The sequence below is a fragment of the Syngnathus floridae genome, chromosome 1 (assembly GCF_059516105.1).
Source record: "Syngnathus floridae isolate MCC-2025c chromosome 1, RoL_Sflo_1.0, whole genome shotgun sequence".
Classification (NCBI taxonomy): Eukaryota; Metazoa; Chordata; class Actinopteri; order Syngnathiformes; family Syngnathidae; genus Syngnathus; species Syngnathus floridae.
In genome coordinates, this window is record NC_142413.1 from 4,573,799 (window position 1) to 4,592,763 (window position 18,965).

At 44.9% G+C, this 18,965-nt stretch overlaps 2 protein-coding genes and 2 long non-coding RNA genes across 7 annotated transcripts in view; 3 read left to right on the top strand and 1 right to left on the bottom strand.

Annotated features, from left to right (window-relative positions):
* Positions 1 to 15,102, top strand: LOC148403495 (uncharacterized). 3 transcript variants are annotated; one of them, XR_015853378.1, is made up of 3 exons: positions 1 to 153; positions 6,396 to 6,520; positions 14,857 to 15,102. It is a non-coding gene; the product is annotated as an uncharacterized LOC148403495 (long non-coding RNA). The 3 variants fall into 3 exon arrangements; XR_015853383.1 differs by lacking the exon at positions 14,857 to 15,102 and adding an exon at positions 6,627 to 7,049; XR_015853395.1 differs by lacking the exon at positions 14,857 to 15,102 and adding an exon at positions 6,633 to 7,049.
* Positions 151 to 3,198, top strand: lurap1l (leucine rich adaptor protein 1 like). Its single transcript, XM_088357728.1, has 2 exons — positions 151 to 507; positions 1,455 to 3,198. Exons 1-2 carry the CDS (start codon positions 310 to 312, stop codon positions 1,845 to 1,847), a joined length of 591 nt encoding a protein of 196 aa, XP_088213854.1. The 5' UTR covers positions 151 to 309; the 3' UTR covers positions 1,848 to 3,198.
* The window catches only part of mpdz (multiple PDZ domain crumbs cell polarity complex component), a 21,893-nt gene continuing 10,420 nt past the window's right edge, over positions 7,493 to 18,965 (bottom strand). Inside the window, exons 18-44 of one of the 2 annotated variants that reach the window (XM_088357468.1) lie at positions 18,546 to 18,680; positions 17,678 to 17,902; positions 17,515 to 17,611; positions 17,233 to 17,431; positions 16,468 to 16,509; positions 16,136 to 16,240; positions 15,977 to 16,057; positions 15,617 to 15,794; positions 15,434 to 15,544; positions 14,593 to 14,649; positions 14,384 to 14,455; positions 12,983 to 13,169; positions 12,625 to 12,821; positions 12,474 to 12,565; positions 12,153 to 12,231; positions 11,521 to 11,635; positions 11,298 to 11,443; positions 11,139 to 11,222; positions 10,797 to 10,990; positions 10,655 to 10,669; positions 10,302 to 10,449; positions 10,151 to 10,237; positions 10,021 to 10,087; positions 9,781 to 9,944; positions 8,737 to 8,841; positions 8,577 to 8,674; positions 7,493 to 8,105 (exon numbers count right to left, since the gene is read on the bottom strand). In XM_088357468.1, the coding sequence (XP_088213594.1) occupies positions 7,835 to 8,105; positions 8,577 to 8,674; positions 8,737 to 8,841; positions 9,781 to 9,944; positions 10,021 to 10,087; positions 10,151 to 10,237; positions 10,302 to 10,449; positions 10,655 to 10,669; positions 10,797 to 10,990; positions 11,139 to 11,222; positions 11,298 to 11,443; positions 11,521 to 11,635; positions 12,153 to 12,231; positions 12,474 to 12,565; positions 12,625 to 12,821; positions 12,983 to 13,169; positions 14,384 to 14,455; positions 14,593 to 14,649; positions 15,434 to 15,544; positions 15,617 to 15,794; positions 15,977 to 16,057; positions 16,136 to 16,240; positions 16,468 to 16,509; positions 17,233 to 17,431; positions 17,515 to 17,611; positions 17,678 to 17,902; positions 18,546 to 18,680 (3,351 nt within the window). In that variant the 3' untranslated portion in view covers positions 7,493 to 7,834. Of the gene's footprint in view, positions 8,106 to 8,576; positions 8,675 to 8,736; positions 8,842 to 9,780; positions 9,945 to 10,020; positions 10,088 to 10,150; positions 10,238 to 10,301; positions 10,450 to 10,654; positions 10,670 to 10,796; positions 10,991 to 11,138; positions 11,223 to 11,297; positions 11,444 to 11,520; positions 11,636 to 12,152; positions 12,232 to 12,473; positions 12,566 to 12,624; positions 12,822 to 12,982; positions 13,170 to 14,383; positions 14,456 to 14,592; positions 14,650 to 15,433; positions 15,545 to 15,616; positions 15,795 to 15,976; positions 16,058 to 16,135; positions 16,241 to 16,467; positions 16,510 to 17,232; positions 17,432 to 17,514; positions 17,612 to 17,677; positions 17,903 to 18,545; positions 18,681 to 18,764; positions 18,924 to 18,965 lie in introns of both variants that reach the window. The other variant, XM_088357384.1, reaches the window with a different exon arrangement.
* On the top strand, positions 15,388 to 18,639 carry LOC148403498 (uncharacterized). The gene is made up of 3 exons (XR_015853410.1): positions 15,388 to 15,551; positions 15,645 to 15,828; positions 18,530 to 18,639. It is a non-coding gene; the product is annotated as an uncharacterized LOC148403498 (long non-coding RNA).

Consider the following 18,965-nt stretch of genomic DNA (forward strand, 5'->3'; position numbering starts at 1 on the left):
CTGAACACGGAAGTGTCTATTGTTTTGGTTAACGATGTGTGACGTCACAACACGGTTCACCTGTGCGGTGTCGGATTTCGGAGACGGAGGGAGGCAACCCGGAGGGAGGCGGACGCCGGACGGACGGAAGCAGCCAAGCGGATGGCTTCAATGGTAGGACTCCAACATTTCCACTCAACATGTTGCTGTGAGGATGAATGAGGTCACACTCGGGACACACTAGCGTACAACACCAGACGCAACGCAAACGAGTATTTATTTTTCCTCTACAACGAATTTTGAGCGTTTCACCCAACACGTCGACCCGTCATGGACGAAGGCGGCTTCGCGTTGCCCGATTTGAAGGACCTGGAGACCAAGTTGGGTCGCAAAGTTCCCGAAAGTCTCGTTCGCTCGCTCGTGGGGGGCAGACACGACAAGGCGACACCCCCGGCGGCGCGTCCCGGACACAATTCCGCGGACTTTGACCGGCTGGAGGGCAAAATTTTCTACCTCAAACAAGAAATGGTGAGTGAAATCACTTGTTTTTTTTCCCGCTTTAAAAAAAGCGTAATGATGAACTTTTATTATAGTATAGTTTGTCATTGTCATTGGTAATTGTAAATTAAAACTGGTACTGTACCACTTTTGTTTTACGAATAGTTCCCGGGTCAAATTGACCCTGCTGTCAGAAAAGCAAGGACACTGTTAATGTTTAATTAACTTTTATGTTTGGCCTGCAGCATATCAAGTCAACTTAAGAACAGCAATGTTCTTGGGTGCAATTGACCCGTGTGTCAGAAAATGCAAGAACACCGTTTATATGTCATTAACTTCAATGATTGAATTTGACCTGCAACATATCAGGCAAGGTTAATTTAAGGACAGCAATAATAATGTTCCTGGGTCAAAATGACCCAGGTGTCATAAACGATAAGATAGTTTCAGACAATATTTTGTGCATTACTTCCCGTGCATCAGCGTTTTTGAGATATGGGATAAATAGGTCATTTTGACCCAGGATACATTGAGCTGTGAGAATTGTAAAACATTTTAATTTATATTATTGATAGTTGGGAAACCGTGACATAACACCATATCAGAAAATGAATGGAATAAACACGAAACGTAAATGCTGCGGTCTAATATCGTTTCACCCAACTTGTGAATTTGCAAAATCTGTTTCAACTGTGTAATACAAAGACTTTGGTCGCCGTCCTAGACCCATTTTCAGATTTGTTAATGGCCAATATGGCAATTTCAAGACCATGTGTTATTTAAGGTTACAAAAGGTATTAGGCCCCCAAAGCAGATGGTTTTGAAGACTAGGATTTGAGCTGATAGGCTTTGTCAATCTCACGGCAAACAGTCGGTTTGTCGTAACATTTCTTAAAATCCAAGATACAATTTCCTGGCTTTGCCGTCTTTCGCAAAAAAAGAAAAATCTGTTTAAAATCCTTCCCCATGTCACACAGGCCAACCTACGGGCCATCGACGTGAAACTGATGCAGCAGCTGATATCCATCAACGAAGGTATCGAGTCCATCCGCTGGGTGATCGACGACAAAGGCGACGATACGGTCAGCCAAGATGGCAGCCTGTCCAGCAGCCTGTACAGCTTGTCCGATAGCCAGGACGGCGGCTCGTTGCCGGGCAGCCTCAGCAGCCTGAACGACGTTAACAGCGACGAGCTGGACGCGCTGTCGGTGGGCAGCTACCTGGACACGCTTGCCGATGACCTCTCGGATGACCCTTCGCCCAGCGACCTGGACTGCTTGGTGGATAAATCCGTAATCAACGGGGACGCCTTCTGCAAATCCCCAGTGAAACTGAGGGCGGAATCGGATGAATACTACTGCTTTGGATAATGATAATTCTCGTAGACATATTTACCATTTTATGTGTGTGGTCTCAAATTAACTTTGCTGACTCACCCCCGTGTGACTTTTTGTTTTACTTTGAAACTTGCCGCACCTCACCAAACCACTCTCCGTCACGCCCTTATTTTCTTTGTTCTTTTTACAGCTGCGTCTTCCGGTTCTGTCAGGTGCAAATGTCATATTTATTTACCACCATTTTATTTATTTACCTCAGATTTGGTGCTGTTGTTACTGGTTTAGTACTGTTACAGCTGGGGAACATACCTGCTTTTAGACAGAAACGGTACCTTGGAGTTTTTTGGGGGTAACTTGAAAAAAAAAAAAAGCATTGGTCCCTTTAAAGGGTTTGTTTTTGGTGAGTCCAATCAAATGTGCTTTTGTAGCCTTGGTACTTGACCTTTAGAGTCTGGGAACAAACTCTTACCAGGTGCCTCCCAGTATCTTGGACGCCAATATTTTTATCTGCTTTGGTCTTTCAGACCTTGACGATTGTTTTTTTTTGCGGCCGATGCCCTTTTTAGGGTTTTAAACGGTACCTTTTAAAGTTGTCTTAAAGAGATTTGACATGATTTTCCGAGTCACTCGTAAATTTCACGTGTAACGTTGTGTCACTACTCTTAGTTACTTTAACATTTAGGAATATACCTTGTATCTTTTAAGGATCGGAAATGGTACCTCAAAATCCTTTTAAGCCTTAAGCTGTTTAAATCTTTCCCCGAGTTTTCTGATGCCCGCACGGCAAAAAAATTTTCTTTGTACTTTTTAAGGGCTACCTTCACATTTGCCACTTGACCTGTCCCGCTTGTGGTCATGCCTCTGTCCTTAGAAAAGGCTACAAGCCATGATTTAAGAGTGCAATAAATACCCCAGCGCACTAGTGTAGATTTGTTACGAGTCGAAGCGGGTTATCTCTACTTCTCTCTAAGCTTCAATCATCAGTCACCCTCAGACAACTTCAGCAAAGAAGAAGATTAGGATTGAAAAGCCATTTGGACAATTGGACGCTGCTTGCTGAGTGATACGAGACACTTCAACTTGAATCTAAACCAAGAGCAGAAGGACGTGGTAGTCTTTAACAAAGAACCTAAGCTTGACTGAAAAGCAAAACAATTTGATTGTCTGGTAGATAACATTAGCCCAAAGCGTTGGGGGAGTTGTTGACGGCCGACACGTGTGAAACACATGTCAGCGCTTTTCCAAATGTCCTTTGTTAACGCTTTGTACATAAACATGTTTTTTTTTTTAGGCTTTACATTGTGTCAATCGCCGCCGTCTTTTGTAACGATTGGTAATGTTGTCGAGCAAATGACATGATAATATATTGTGATTTGTTACCCAAGCTTTACAGTCCTGTTTTTTTTTCTCGCCCTATTAGCTCCGCACAGCCTAATCCAGACACATGCTTGTAAGTTTGTCTTACAAATACAAGGAAGCTTCTTAATTACGTTTTTCTACTCCCTTTATCTCTTTTAGCCTTTGGGAAGCTTTAATCTCCAAACCATAGAAACTTCGTAATGGGACGAACCAAACAGAGATATTTGACTGTTAAGACGACTAAGCAGGTTCTACGAGTTTGTCACGATGATGATGATAGCTGACCTCTCCGTACGGTAATCGTACCGGACGTGCGATGTTTGTTTAAAAGTTCTCCCAACAATGGCTTAATGACGAGTGTGCAATCACGGTTTCGTCGTTGTGACTAAGTCTAATTACCGTCGAAACTGTGGCGTGCAGCAGGGAGCCATTAGCAAATTACGCACAGCGGCCGGCTGGGCCCTGTGCAGCAAAAATGTAACATGACACCGTCTGGAGTCTGGGAAAGTGTCGCCATGCGAACAAATGAAGATCCAGGATATGGGTTATTTGAGTCAAAAAAATGGGGAGGGGGAAGTCTACTGTCAAACGACTTCATTATAATTTAATCAGTGCTCTTTGTCTTTTCATCATGCAATGGAAAAGAACAGATTCATGTATGTAAATGGACGACTATTCGTGGCTGAGGCACAAACACGGTAGTTTGGCACAAAAGATACCAAAGTTGTAAAAGCCGCAAAGGATAATTTGAAAAACAAATAAACCTAAGGATATTTGTGTTCAGTCTGGAAGTGCTCCAGTGCGTTGGCCAAAAACAGAAATCTCCCGAAACTAATGTCGATGGTTTAGTCAAAAGATTTTTCCGAGATTTAAACTTCTGGTCCTGAGAATTCAACGGATGCTTAAAAATCTTGCCGTTCACAGCATACCCAAGTAAAAAAAAAAATTCCCCTGCTTTCTGTATTCAAGAAAAAGGGAGTCCATTTCATGATTCAAAAGGTCAACCCCCCCTCTGTGGGAGCGTTTTGAAAATATCCGTTTGCTTTTCATCCGCATGTGAGCCGATCGAGTCGGAGATAGCGACGAGAATGCGTTGTCATGCAGGCTTTTCAAGCTCCGTTTCCGCATCTATTTTTACTGTGCCTTCAGTCCATTTGGAACGTAAACATTCCCGTTCTCACGCTGCCGATTTGTCGGTCACGGAGGGTGCTGGTGAAAAGCCCCAAAAAGGTCAATAGTCTTTTCCGAGGGTTTCCTGGCAACGCGCCGCAGCTCGTATAAAGCGAGTAGCGTGGCGGTTAGCAAACACGCTTCACTAAAATGGGTCCCCGTGGAATAATGCTTTCAGGGCTCATTCATGTGAAATAAAAGGCAACTTGGGGTCACTCGGAGGACCATTCCAATTGACTGATCCTTTAAGTCCAAGAGTGAAACCACAAAAGGGCGAGATATTATTAATCGTATGAACCTACGTTGGCTTTTCGAACGGAACGTTGGAAGGAGAATACATGAAGTTCGGATTTGTCGTCTGCTTTAATAGACTCGTAAAGAATTCTGCTGAGGAACTGAATGTCTGCACCATCCCGCAAGCTCTTTATGTGGAAACTTCAATGCGCAAAGCCATTCTGCAGCCGTCTTGCCGCAACATAATTGCATTTTCACTGTCGGGGCCTTCCAAGAGACTTCGCGTCCATCTCACATTCATCCTGGTACGCACTCATTCAGAAAATTATAATCATAAGTCAGTGCGTACTATGCAAACTTCTCTTGGTACAGATTCCGCCAAAAAACAATTCACAATGTTCCCCAGTGAAGACCACCAGATAATTTTTATGAAAGGCCAAACTAAGTAACCTTCCCCTTCCCTTTATAAATCATCAGTATAGTAGCAATTTGTCGCAGTCTCCACCCAGACTGGTTTTAAAAAGCTCTCTGGGAGTGGCGCACCAGTGATTCTCGCCAATCATTAACGAGCAAGCCGGCGGCGGCTAGAACAATGCGAGGTCAGCTCTCAGTCTGTCCGGGCGCAGCCGGGGCAAAGTAATAATTGCTAACGCTGATGTCACACCCTTGCGCTGCACTATCGATCGCGGGCTTGTCGTTGCTAAAGCACGTGACGGTGACGCACTGCTGCACTGAGGGCTATCAGTAACAGACAGTTAATAGGCTTTGCCCCCCCCCCTCCCTTCCAACCCACCCTCCTTGCACTCAAAGAAAGAACCGACTGTTAGTCCACGCAGGGAGGCATCCCAGGAGTAGGCCGAGACAGGTGGCGATCCCCACAGGGAATGTTTACGGGAAGCCCGAGCGCTAGCATACGGCGGACAAAAAAAACCTTGTGTTGTTTCAGTCATGTGGGACAGTTTTCATTTATTCAACTCAATGAGTTGAATTCAAGTACACGGGAGAGGCATTAAACACAAATGGCATCTTGTTATTTTTCCAATATTCTCATTTGTATGCGAGGAAACCCATCCATCCGTTTTCTGTGTGGCTTGTTCTCATTATTCTAATAAGACTGCAGCTCCTCAACAGTGTTGTAATTCCAACAGCCATTTATGCCAGTGAAACCTGAGTGCAAAAATAATCTAGGAAGCTCAATGTTTTCCAACAAAGGTGTCGGAGAAAATCCTCAAAATCACTTAGCTTGATAGGATTACCAACCGAGAGGTGCTTAACATGAGTAAACGGCATACGCTGAATAAAACTGTCAGGTGACTGGACACAGTGTAAGCCACCAAAATCCCTTTGTGGCATTGAGATGGACCCAAGCCAAGGAGGAGCAGCACAATAAATTGAATGGAAGTATTAAACAGCAACTAAGATTTCAACATTTCCTCTTACATTTTAAATGTGACAAAAATATATATTTAAAACATTTTTGGGAAGGATACAAAACGGATTAATGGCACTTCCATTCATTTCAATGGGAGAAGATGATTTGGGATACTAGTGCTGTGAGTCACGAGTGTAATTATGGATTATATTAAATTCTTATCTCAAGGCATCACTGCACCAGAAGCTGGTTTTAATATTACCAAGCCTGTCTGTGTCTCCTGTTGCTCAAAAGCCTTAAGGTGACATCATGGATGTCAACAAACGAACTCGTTCACCTGTTGGAACTCGCACAGCAACGGCAAACATGTTGTCACAAGCCTTCTGAAAGGTTTTCACTCGTATTTTACTCTCCTGTTGATTGCTTGCTCTCGGTTTCTCACGAAGGCGGATCAAACGCTCCCGAGGGTTTCGAGGCGAAATCGTCATCAACCGCACCAGCACAAAAATTGTCGGGAGATGCCGTCATCATCTGTTGTGCAGTTCAACTGTCACGCTCATCACGTGCACAGGTAAAAAAATATTTTGGCTTTCCTAATTGCCTTACTTTGTTCAAGTCACATGACTTGATTCGAGCTAAGCCGCCATTTTATTTTTCATTGTAACTCCCACTTTGAGGGCCAGAGGCATCCAGCATGTTTCCATCTTGTTGTCAAATCAATACGACAAACCCAATGATCCAGTTCACCAATGACACTCCGTTAGAGGTCGAACAACCTCCACCCAGAGCAAACATCGTCCGGCAGGCTCAACTTCACACACGGCTCATAAAGCCGTGATTGCGTACTAAAAGCCTTAACGCGCCACGGCCGTGATGTCAGTCCAAGCTGTAACTGCAAGGCAAACATACCAGGATGAACACGCAAAGTGTGTAAAGATCTCCGGAATGGGGTGTGCGCTAAAGACTTCGGACACCTCATCATTATGTCCACATTGTGTCATAGCTGCCCTTACACAACAGCACTTGTTTGTATGGCAAACATGAAGCGGTGGAAACAATGTCACCTTTTACAATTAGCACAAAATAAATCCAAAAATGGAGTGGCGACGTGAAGAATATTTTGCAAGTTCAGACTTTAATATTACCGCAGGCCTGGATGTGAAATCAAAGCGCTTGTTTAAAAGGGCCCGTCTGCACTTGAGTGAACAGAATGTGCCATTTTGCTGTGGGGGGGTGGGGGTGGAGGTGAGGGGGGGTCACCAACAACAGGTGCTCCCTCGCAGCTGTCCCGTCTGACTTGGAGGTGAAAGAGTCAGCAAGCAAACCTCTTGTTGTCGCTTCTCTTTTACGAGCCAACTCAACCTTGTTAGAGAAACAACACCTTCAAAGGAAAGTGAAAAAAAAAATCTTTGGCATAGTTTGATAAATGTGACATTTGTGCCAGATGCTAATGCGGATTTCAAGTTAGCATAAAGTGGGCGACTAATTCATGCGAATCAAAGTGCATCGCTGTGCTCGCCCCCCCAAAAAAAATCCAGATAACTGAAATGGTGAAAAACAGTTTAATGCTCTACAATCGAGTTCTACAAAATTCTCAGTCTTTGTGTGTTTTCTGCAATTATTTTCAAACATTTATCGTGTATTTAGAAACAAGTATGATTTGACTTTATAGGGACTCACAGTGAAACACTTAAGTGTCGTTGTTGTGTCGTCTGCGCTAATACTTTGAGTGAGAGGGAAATCAAACACTGATAGAATGCGTGACAAATATTTAGCAGCACTAAATGTCATCGCTGGTGTCGGTCTCAAAACTGAGATTGGAATGATAACACCAGATAATTTAGCCCGTGGCTTAACTGCGGGCAAGGGAGCGTTAGCAAGGCGGCTAGGATAGCACGGTGAGCGTGACGCTTCCTTTGGTCCTCTTCAAAATGCCCACGGCCTCCTCGTGGGTGACGCCCTCCAGCGCTTGCCCGTTGACCGCCATGATCTGGTCGCCCCGCTTCAGGCGACCGTCCTCCGCCGCCGCCCCTTTGCCAAAAACCGTCTTGATGTAAATGGGCAGGTCGCCGTGGGGGCTGCCGTAGCCGCCGACGATGCTAAAGCCCAGCCCGTCCGGCCCTCTCTCCAGCGTGATGCTCTTGTATTGAGGCGGGCTGGTGGCAATACGGGGGACACAATTGCAAAATTCGGACTTACAAAAGCAGTCACTGAATGATAATAATGATATATTTAGTACCATTTATGAATTATGGGTTCATAATTGATATTGGCATGATAACCTCCATATTATAGGTCAAAATTATGTATAAATAATGAAAATATCTATTTAAAAAAAAGAAACAGATTTTTTTTTAAGTCAGCATCAAAAAACTTTAGGGTCACGTAAAGCCGTCTCTGATTAGAATTATAAGATCCAATTCCCAATCCATGTATTGAATATTTTTGAGATGTTTGAGAATATTTTGCCATTTTTCCCATGTCCTGAGTGTTGTTAGTCACCTAAATGTTGAACAGAGGCTGTGATTTACCGAAATCAAATTCCTTGTTTGGCACGCTCAAACATGGCGAATAAAAACTCTTGAATCTTGAAAAAGAGCAAAGAGAAGTTTCATAAAGCTTCAAACCTGAGGTCATCCTGGAAGATGCAGCTGGGTGGCTGAAGGCCTCCAGCCGCCTGCTCCTGAGCCGCGCCGGTCACGGTGTTGTCGACACCTGCCACCACCTAAACGTCACACGTTATTATTGACACCAACCTTAAACAATCAAATTGATAAATCAACTTACTTGCAGCTGTATTGTCCCCGTGGCATTTTTGAGCAAAGTGACGGCTTGCGCGTGGCTCATGCCTTCAGTAGAAGTTCCACAAATACTGATAATCCGGTCTCCGACCTGGAGAAAGGTCGATTGATAGAAATCATTCATTCATTTGGTTCGAATCAGAATTGATCTGTGCATGTTTTGTTTGTTCTAGTTTCAATTGTCAATCGAACGTGAACGCACTCACGGCACTGTTTGCAAACTCAGTTCGCAAAGGGCAGCCCGCTGTCTCGTAAAACAAAGCGGCGCAATTGTCTCCTAACGGAGTCCTTTGTTAGCCACGGCTGTCTGAATTCAAGAGTGGGAGATTTATTAGGCTCCAAAAGTCTGTATCACACAGGGCAGCGATTGTCAACGTGGCTCCCCCCCTTCCATTTCACTCGCTGCGGGCTCCCGTCGGATTTGAGACTCTTTCCGGAATGGTTGGTATGCATATTTGGACGCCAAATGAAGGCGCCTGTGATACGAACGCCCAGGGAGTCGCTCGATGTTGAGTTATTTGAGTTTTGTGTTTGATGGCGACTGATCAAACTATGCTGAAAATTCAATTCTTTGGTAACATAGCGCCAGCCATCTGTCTGGTATATGTACGGAATTTTCGAGGACAAAATTGCTTGTGGAGGACATCTGTGGAAAGCTGAAAATGGCAGAAATGATCATTATGCCGCCCATCTGTGACTGCCATCATTCTACGAGGTGTTATTTTAATCAGATCACTCTTGGTTCAACATTGGGCCGAAAGCACGCCGACTTGCCATTTCTTAAACAACAGGAGTCAAAAATACGATAACTGGTTCATGAAGCAAATTTGAAGCTTCATTTTCCCATCGCTACTAATTGGGACATAGCTTTGTCTAATAAAAGAGGAACTTTGCTGCCATCGTGTGGCCTCTATTGGTAATTCCAAACATTTTTGTGTAAGCTTCTATTACACTGAATTCTCACTATGGATGGTGGATCTCAGTTCCTTTTCATCCCAAGCTAAACGGATGTGAATGGAAAATGTCGTACCATGAGCTTCTGGGTTTGCGCCGCCAGGCCGACAGGGTTCATCATGGCAATAAAGATGGGGATGTTGCCCAAGGGGCTGCCCACCCCGCCAGCAATACTGACACCCAAGGAATCACCGGGGCCTTTGGTGAACTCGGCTGTTCTCATGTCCTGGTGATCTGGTGCTGCGGGAGAAGAAAACCTTTGAGCGTCTCATTCCTGAAGCCATGTCTCGCTGAATTTAAAAAAAAAATGACTGACCCTGCTGCTGACTCTCATCACCAGAAAGGATTCCCGAGGCCACCTTGGAACTGGAAGGTTCACTCGCCTGGGTGAGAGAAACCTGGTTTGCCGTAGTCCAAGTGACGCACTATAAAAGTCTCAAGCCTACCTGACTGCTTTGGGAAAGCCTTCGCTGCGAGTGGAAGGGGCCGGCTTTAAACCTCCCGATGTCCATCTTCAAGGAGCCAACGCAACACTGAAACAGAATGACGATTGAATACCCGATGCGCCACAACGATATGTTGTCATATCGCCACTACCTTGAGGAGAGCAGCGACTGTCTCCTGGGTGGCAGAGCGGACGTCTTCCCCGTTGACCGACAGGATCTGGTCACCCTGCATCAGGCGGCCATCGGTGTCCGCCAAGCCTCCTTTGATGATGTCCGACACAAAAACTCCCGTGTCATTCCTGGCAGAAAAAGACAAATGGGCATTTGCTTTCTTTTGTTTCGGCCGACATGATGTGGTCTCCATCATCCCCTGACCTCAACCCTATTGAGAAGCTTGTGCGACACACTTAAAAAAACCTTTGAGGGTGGACTCTGAGACTATGCAATGATTTTCTGGATTATCTAGTTAAGTCTACCACGGATGCTACATTCAGCGCTAATTACCTTTGCTCCCTGGATCTGAAGCGCATAAGAAAAACCATAAGCATTGTGAGTACCCATCAGCTTTCATTAAGAGTAAAGAGACCAAGAAAATCTGAATCCTGCCTTGGAAGGAGAAGTGCAAAATCCAACTTTGATTGGTTACCTCCTCCCCACGATGCTAAGTCCCAGTCCCTGGGCGGGCCTCTTGCGTAGCTCCACGATGAACGAGTCCCACAACTCCTCCTCCTTGTACTGGGCCTCGTCCCTGTAGACGACGAGCCGCACCCTCTGCGGGGTCTGCCGCAGCACATTGATGGCCTCGTCGTGGCTCGCCGCTCGCAAGTCGATGCCGTTCACCTGCGAGACACCAGTCATTGAAGGCATCTATTTGACTGGTTGGAAAGTTTGTTAAAGGGACGTCCCCCTTTTGCAGAAGCATCGTTAAGATGTTCTGCCTGCCCTTGTCTTTTTATACACAATACAGCGCTCCCGTTAAAAACCTAACCTCGAGGATTTGGTCTCCAGCCCAAAGCCTGCCATCCTTGGAAGCCGCACCTTCTTCGTAAACCTCGTGGATGATAATGGCCCCCTGTCGCCAAAAGGAGATTAATTCGACTGGAATCCAGGAATGGTGCAGTTTCAGGAAATGTTAAATCTTCCTCACCAGCAGAGTGTCACAACCCCCGACGATGCTGAGTCCCAGGCCTGTCCGCCCTTTGGAGATGTCGATGGTGGTCTCGCAGCCCGGGATGATGGGGCACGTGGCCGGGTCGCAGGCCAGCGTCGACGGGCTGGATGAGCGGCTGTGACCTGAAGACAAAAAAAACCCAACTGCGTCTACGTGGTTCCTTTCATTACCGCCAGAAATAAACAGTCAACTGACTCACTTGAAGATGTTTCGGGTAGACTGGCGACCTTCGGTTCCCCATTGACTGCTGCGGTGCAGCTTTCCTGGATGGTTACCTTGTCCTCTGTGGTGCCTTCACCAACCGCAACGTCTTCCTGACGGTGACATAAATGGAACGCTCGTTGCTCGGTTACCGCGTAGGCTTATTGTGCTCATGTCACGTTCATGGTGCAATCCTGTGTGGGCCTTTTAATGGGAGGTTCGACATGCACACTATCCTGTCTGTGGTTTTTCTCCGTCTTTTGAGTTGGGAAGGATGCGCTGACCACACAACGTCGCTCGTGGGAGAAATAATTTCGGACTGCTTCTTTTGATGGCACGTCATCAAACGCCATGGCTCGAATTGGGATGAAATCTTTTGGCTGTTTTGCTTGTTAAATGACCTGCTTCAAGTGCCAGACTTCCTGTCTTTTCTCAGGGATGGCTCTTTATGTTTTTTGGGTGTGTCTACTCATGTTAGACACGACTACCAAAATGTCATGTTGGTATTACACACTGCTTTCGAGGGCTGAATTCCCCCCTCTCCCCCAAAATACAGTCATGGTGTACTCCGTCTGACCACTTGTTCAAACCAACATGTGTTCCGACACTTTGTCAGGCCCCGGCTGTTACCTCCGCGTGCGACTCGGCTGCTTCTCCCTGGGTTTCTTTCACGGGTCCCACTGCCATCTGCTCCAAGGCTTCTGTGTTCCTGTTCCATAAGAGTCATAACTCACGTGAGCTGTCGCCTTGACAGCAAATTATACTCAACTAGAGGGTTTGTTAATTTTCTTCACAGGAGGCGACTACAACAGTTTTGGTTGGTGCTGATGTTTGGGTTCGCAATTTTTTTTTTCAACTTTTGAAGAGATTGAATTCTCTTTTGTGTGAAAACATCTCCCTCTAGTGGTTATCTAACGTTACAACAGTGAAACCAAAACATGTGTCTTGTACCTGATAAAGATGATTTGGACTTTAGATGGGGCGCTTTTGATAATGGAAGATGCATTCTGGTGACTTTGGCCATAGAGGACCTGTCCATTAATCTAGAAGAAAAAAAAAAATCAGCCGCGTCCAAGATGTTGATCAAATGTCCTTTTCTCACCTCGAGGAGCTCATCCCCGACAAGCATGCGTCCGTCGGTCCCGGCCGCCCCCGCGGGGTCAATGCCCACCACAAAGACACTCATGCGGGCGCGGTCCCGGTTGCCGGCCAGGCTGAGGCCCAAGCCCGTCTTGCCCTTCTCCAGCTCGATCGCGTGCAGGACGCCCGGGAGGCTTCCGTAGCGCTGGACGATACTCTCTGACATGGACCAACGGAAGAAACATTTGGTCTTAATCAAGAGGGACTACTTCAATGAGGGGGAAAAAAAAAATCTATATTTTTTTTTAGGTGACCAGGGCATTTATTAAGGGGGAGGGGTCAAATAAACACCTCGACCATGATGTGAAATGGGAACTCACCCCAGCTGTACCCAAACTCCCCTTCCTCCGCCTCCTCCTCCTCTACCCCGTCCCGTTCTTCAGCTTGGAGGGGCGGAGCCAGAGTCTCTGCCAGAGTGTCGGTGTCCGTCTCCCCCACGTGGGGCACCACCGGCAGGGTGAAGGCCATGCTGGCGGTTGTCAACTTTGCAGTGTCACGCTTCTTTGGCTTCGAGGGGGGGGATTCATATTAGTAAAAGGCAGAGAATCCTTTTTTTTTTTTACAAATCAATAGTTGCTCAAAGGTTTACTGGGTGAGCGCAATCAATTATCAGAAGCTGATATGCTTGATTTTAAAGGTTTAAGTTAGTTGAGGCTGATGGATGATTCAGTCATCGATACTTGTGGCTCAATCAGATGACAGCTAATGCAATAAAGCTTGCTCATTTAACTCAATAAAACTTTGTTACACATGAATACACACTACTCACTATGTTACGGGCTTTCCGCGGAAATGTTAGGGCAAACATAAAAATATTGAATGATCTACAGGTGAACTGAATTCCATTCAAGGGTCAAACACCGCAAAAAGAAAATAATAAAAGCACAGAAAATTTGAAAAGTTGGAGATATGCATTCAAATGTTGAGAAACTTCAATTATGTACCTACCTGAAAAATAGAAGTCATTCACACTTGCTACACACAAGCCTGTCTACACAATTAACATAAAGTGACAAATGCAAAACAACAACATGATGATTGGACAAAGACAAACGTTGAAGACGCCGGCCGACATGTGCATGCATGGCCAATGTGGCATGTTCGCTATACTGGCTTTTTGCAAATAGTGGCTGCAGTTGTCTAAAGGTGGGCTGATTCCACGTATTATCCAAAGCAACGTTACTTGTATACTTGTCTTGAAAAATCACAAAGCCCTCTAAAATGGCTCTCATTTTTTTTGGGGGGGGGGGGGGGGGGGGGGGGGGGGGGGTTTATGGCAAGATTACAGTTTACGTCCTGGAAATATTCTCGCAAAAGGACAAATTTGCTGAGTCCTGCTTTTTTTTTTTTTTTTTTACTGCTTTGCTCTGATTACATACTATGAAGAAAATGGAAAAGTATTTTTTCATAGTGGCTTCAAATTTGATAAGAATCGGATAACATTTTAAGAACAGGTTCCTTTTTGAAACACTCTTCAAAATGGCCGCTTCACACCAAAATGGATTCTACATTTAAAACAGACAAACACCTATTGACTGATCATTACAGTCAGTTCATCTCATTTAAGTTGAAACAACTTTAATGATTAATGACTGACTGCTATTTGAGGAAATAGGGTTGAAATTGTCAAACCATAAAACACTAAAAGCTGTCAGCCGTTCCGCAGCACGTGCAGGGACATGTCAGACGCAAGGAAGGCCACAACAGAGAGACCCACAAACCTTAAACGGGGTAGGAGTGAAAGGGTTAGTTGGGGAGAGGCGGAGGACAAGTCTACTGTGACTGTCACCCTCCTACAGAGAAGAGACAAAGGGCGACAACTTTAGACGATGACACATTTGTGACACAACATCGATTCACTCACAGTCTTCAATAGAAACGAAGCAAATAGAAGGCCAAGGTGTTCAAAAAGCTCAAAAACATCACCAACCTTGTCCCTGGGTAGACTCGGTACATTTTCCTCGATGGACTCTGCACTTGTCGATGACTACACAACACAATAAGACATCAAGTTGGATTATATGGAGCTTACTGTATACGCATTGGCGGAGCTAAGGAGGGAAGGGGGGCTGCAGGGCACTGCCTCCCTCAGATAATGTTTGGCTATTTTTCAAAAAAAATTCTTGGATTTTTTTCCACATCTCCACCATAGGCGTGTTTTCAGTTTGTAAAACTTTTCCTTTTTGTTTTGCAGACCCCCTGACATATCCTTGACCTCACCATGACAAAAAGAGAAAAATCCTAGCTCACATGTCGGGTGTGTACACGATATTTTCTCTTTGGCAAAGCCAAAACGACCTTGTGATTTCCCGAACACAAAATAAGTTGCTTCAAACCTTTTAGCCAGGTAAATTCAATATACGCTCACAAGAGACACACGCACACACGACACGGCTTAGCTAGGACACTCACACCTCTTTGGCATGCACGCTTCAGTGCTTCTGCCAGGTAATCCATCTCTCTTCTATTCAGTCTCCCTGCTTTCTGTTACATCAACCATCAATCACACTCGTGCTTGCCTTATCTCATCCTGCTTCTCTTCTTGCTTTTGTTAAACACGGCACCCTCCTTCAAAGCTGAATCTTCCCGGATCGGGATAATTAGACACAAACTTGGGGAGGGGTGGTAATGGGACAATCTGTCTGTTCATTTCTGATAGCACTATAACATTTAGTAGGCCCGTCTATCATGAGTAGACCCACAAAACAATCTCAAGAACTGATACCGGGAAAGTGACAGAAAGTCTGCCATTTTTTTTTCATGAGACCTACCCTGGGTTTCTGGATGATACTCTGCACCAGGAAGGACACCGGATTGCCCGCCCTACGGATGGCCTCCACCGCCTCCTCGTGAGTGGCGTCTCTTAGGTCCACGCCATCTACCTGAGGGGTGAGGCTCGCTCATTATCCGCTAGCCCATCTTGTTAGATAAGGGTCCACTTGATTATAGTTTACCTCCACAATCCTGTCTCCGGTCTTCAAGGTGCCGTTCTGTCCGGCGGGACTGTCCTCCAGGATGTGTTTGATGAAAATACCCCGCATCACCTCGCCGTTGCTCAGCCGGCTGCCCATCCCGCGGCCTCCCACGATGCTGATGCCCAGGGACTTGCCGGGCTGTCGGAAGAGCTCCACTCTGAGGGTGGAGGAACCACAACTTTTTAAACAAGGTACATTCTTTTAGTGGTACAAATAAAAACTAATTATATTAAAAATATTTTTATAGTAGCATTATTCAATTAAAGGTATTATAAATATATTTGAAATTTTATTATGTTTGATATTGAAATTAAAAAAAAAATATTTGAGTCCACTTACAGTCGTGGTTGGTTCCAGTTGCTAAAAGTCACGCTCTCCTCGCCCTCGCCATCCTCCCGCTCTGGAAGGTTGGGAACATCCCTGAACATCAAAAAAAAAAAAAATCCTGGCTTCACAAAAGCACCACTTTTTCATTTTTGATGAGACTCAGGTGCTTACTTTGGAGTCGGAATAGACACCGGCTCGGAGAAGACTTGGTCTTTGTCAGTCTGCTCCAAGCTGCTCTTGTACTCCTCCAAATATTCTGCTGGGACGTACGTGATGCTGGACAAAAAAACAAGTTATATGTATAATGTGGGGTCTGGCTTACTGGTCACAACGGATGTCACAAACATGCTGGGATGAGAAAGGCGGTTGACTATTTAGTGATGTGAAGAAGTCGTTAGTGATGAAGGCATGCAAGATGAACAAAGAGATGGAGAAACGGAGGAGGAGAGAAAAAAAAAAGAGCAAAACTGCCGAGATGATGCCGGCCGGTTAGTCATACTCACACATAAAACGGGCACAGATCATCTTCTGGTGAGCAAGCAGATCTAGAACGTGAAGAGTTGGCGTTTATACACCGAACAGGACTGTGCCTTTGTTTAGTTGGCCAAGCATGCGTCAACCTTTCTGTTTGTTTTAAGGCTGAACCAAAAATATTCATGCTGAATAAAAAGTCACCCAACTTTAGGATAACTTGAAAAAAATTATGTCATGGGGGACTATAATAGAACTTTTTTCCCGGAACATACCTACTTGTGACTGTTGGGGGGGTTTTGCAATTCTTTTTAAATGTTAATATAGATATTGTGCAGTTAAAATGCATTTAATACGTTATGGTTTATTTAAAATGTATTTCATATAATAGTAAAATAAAAATTATACTAAATGAAATGTTTTAAAAAGAAAAAATTTTAAACTACTGAATATTTTTAGAATCAATGAATCTATTAATATTTGTTTAATTACTAATTGAATAATCAGATATAATTTTATTTGTGTTACTGTATTAAAACATTTCCCCCAATTACTGTTTATTAATAAATTATTTTTGTTTATTGAATGTAAAAGTAAAATAAAATGTTAAAAATCAAAAGTAAAATACACCTAAACTGCACTTAACAAATATACTGTGCTAGAGTTAAAAACTAAAAATAAATTTGATTTATATGGCCTCTGTATATGACTGAATTTGACCTATTGTGTGCAGTCTTGAACATATCAGCCGGCAATTAACAGGGGTTCCCTGTATTTTGTCTCGTCCATGATCTTACCCCATGTCCAGTCCAATCAGAGAGTGTCTGCGAAGCATGGCCCGCGCCTGAACGTTGCTCAGCTTGGCGGTGGATTCCCCATTAAGGGCCAGGATGAGGTCGCCCACTCCCAGGCGGCCGTCCCGACTGATAGATCCGCCGCGGATCACGCTCCGGATCAGCATCCCCAGGCCATCTTTCATGGCGCTCACCGTCATCCCTGCGAGAGCGGGTTTGGGCTCTAAATATCGGGACTAAAAATCCTCCTTCGATGTTGAACAACTTGAATTTCTAAACACAAACCAAGGTTGGAGTTGCCCTTGACGACCGTGATGGTCCGTTCGAAACTGCTCCCCGGGATTGCCGCTTGGTTGCCGGCGTCTGGTCTCGTGTCGACCTCCTTGAAAACCACAACAAGACTCCTCATCTGTGACACAAAAGTTCAGAACTTTCCTTCTAAACTTACCTTCATGGAGACTTGTTCTTCCACCAAAGTGCCGGTGGGCTCTTCGGCGTAACACGGAATCAATTCCGCCGGTTCAGGCTGAATTTCGGGTGTGATCTGGAGGTCATTAAATGGGCTGTAGGAGTCCAAGGCTTCTGGTGTTGCCTCAACGGTGGCTAAATCCTCATTAGAACCGCCGAGAGGAGCAGTCATGGGTGCCGATCCGTAGGTGAGGTAACTTGAAGTCTGCGTTGAGCATGGTTGGGGGAATTTTTTATCGACTTTTTGTAATGCTTGTAAACCACAGGTGTCAAAGTCAAGGCCCGGGGGCCAGATACGGCCCGCCACATCATTTTATGTGGCCCGGGAAGACAAATTGTGCATCAAATTCGTGTGTCATTTCTAGAATTGCAAATTGTCTTCACTTTTAATAATATCTGTTCTTTTTTTAATATTTGACCAGTTTTTACTCATCTGATTTGAAAATGAGTTGTTTGTCAGTTTGTTTTGTAGCTTTTACTGTATATAATATGAGGTGCTCGTACATTTATTTGGGTTGACAGTCATAATGGCCCTCCGAAAGAAGCAATACGGCCCGCGAAAAAAAAGAGTTTGACACCCCTGTTGTAAACAATAGGCAGCGGGCTACAAACGCAAAAAAATATTGCTGACTTGAACAGAAAATGACACCAAAAACTTGTTTTGGGTCGCAAAATCTTGTTTGGAGTTGCATTACTAAAAGGTCAGCAGTATTTCTGAAACCCCCTCCCATTTTTTTTTGGAAACAGTCAAAACAATGACAGGCTTAAAAGCAAACTTGCTGGGCAAACATGTTTTTGTTCAGATGTGACCTTTTTTTCCTCATTTTGACAGGTGTGTAGCTGCTCACCTCAGGCGTGGACGCACGCAGGAAATCCAGGTCCGAGCTACTTCCGTGAAGCGCAATCATCGACGCCTGGAACGTTTCCTCCTCGCCGTAGTAAGCTCGCTCCAGTGCCTTTTGCTCCACTTCACTGGTGTCCACCTAGCATGACACAAATGATATTCACCCCCAAAATTAAAAATCTTTTTTTTTTGGTCCCCTCTGTTGCTTGTTAAGCTAACTAACCAATGCCGGCTCTGCTCGGAAAAGAACCCCGCCAGGCAGTTCATCTTCATCTCTGTCTTGGAGTAAACTACGGCTGAAGTCAAACGAATGCAGGGTGGACAGCGGCGTGACTTCCTGCCCACCATAAAGCTGCGGTGAGTAGGAATCACCACTTATCCCCTAAGAAAAGTGGAGAGATTCTTTCAGTGTCTCCAAGTGTTT

Bases quoted from the DNA above. Each gene is read 5' to 3' on its own strand.
- lurap1l (XM_088357728.1), top strand. From the start codon at position 310: ATGGACGAAGGCGGCTTCGCGTTGCCCGATTTGAAGGACCTGGAGACC. The intron at 508-1,454 runs GTGAGTGAAATC...CATGTCACACAG, and splicing joins TCTACCTCAAACAAGAAATG to GCCAACCTACGGGCCATCGA.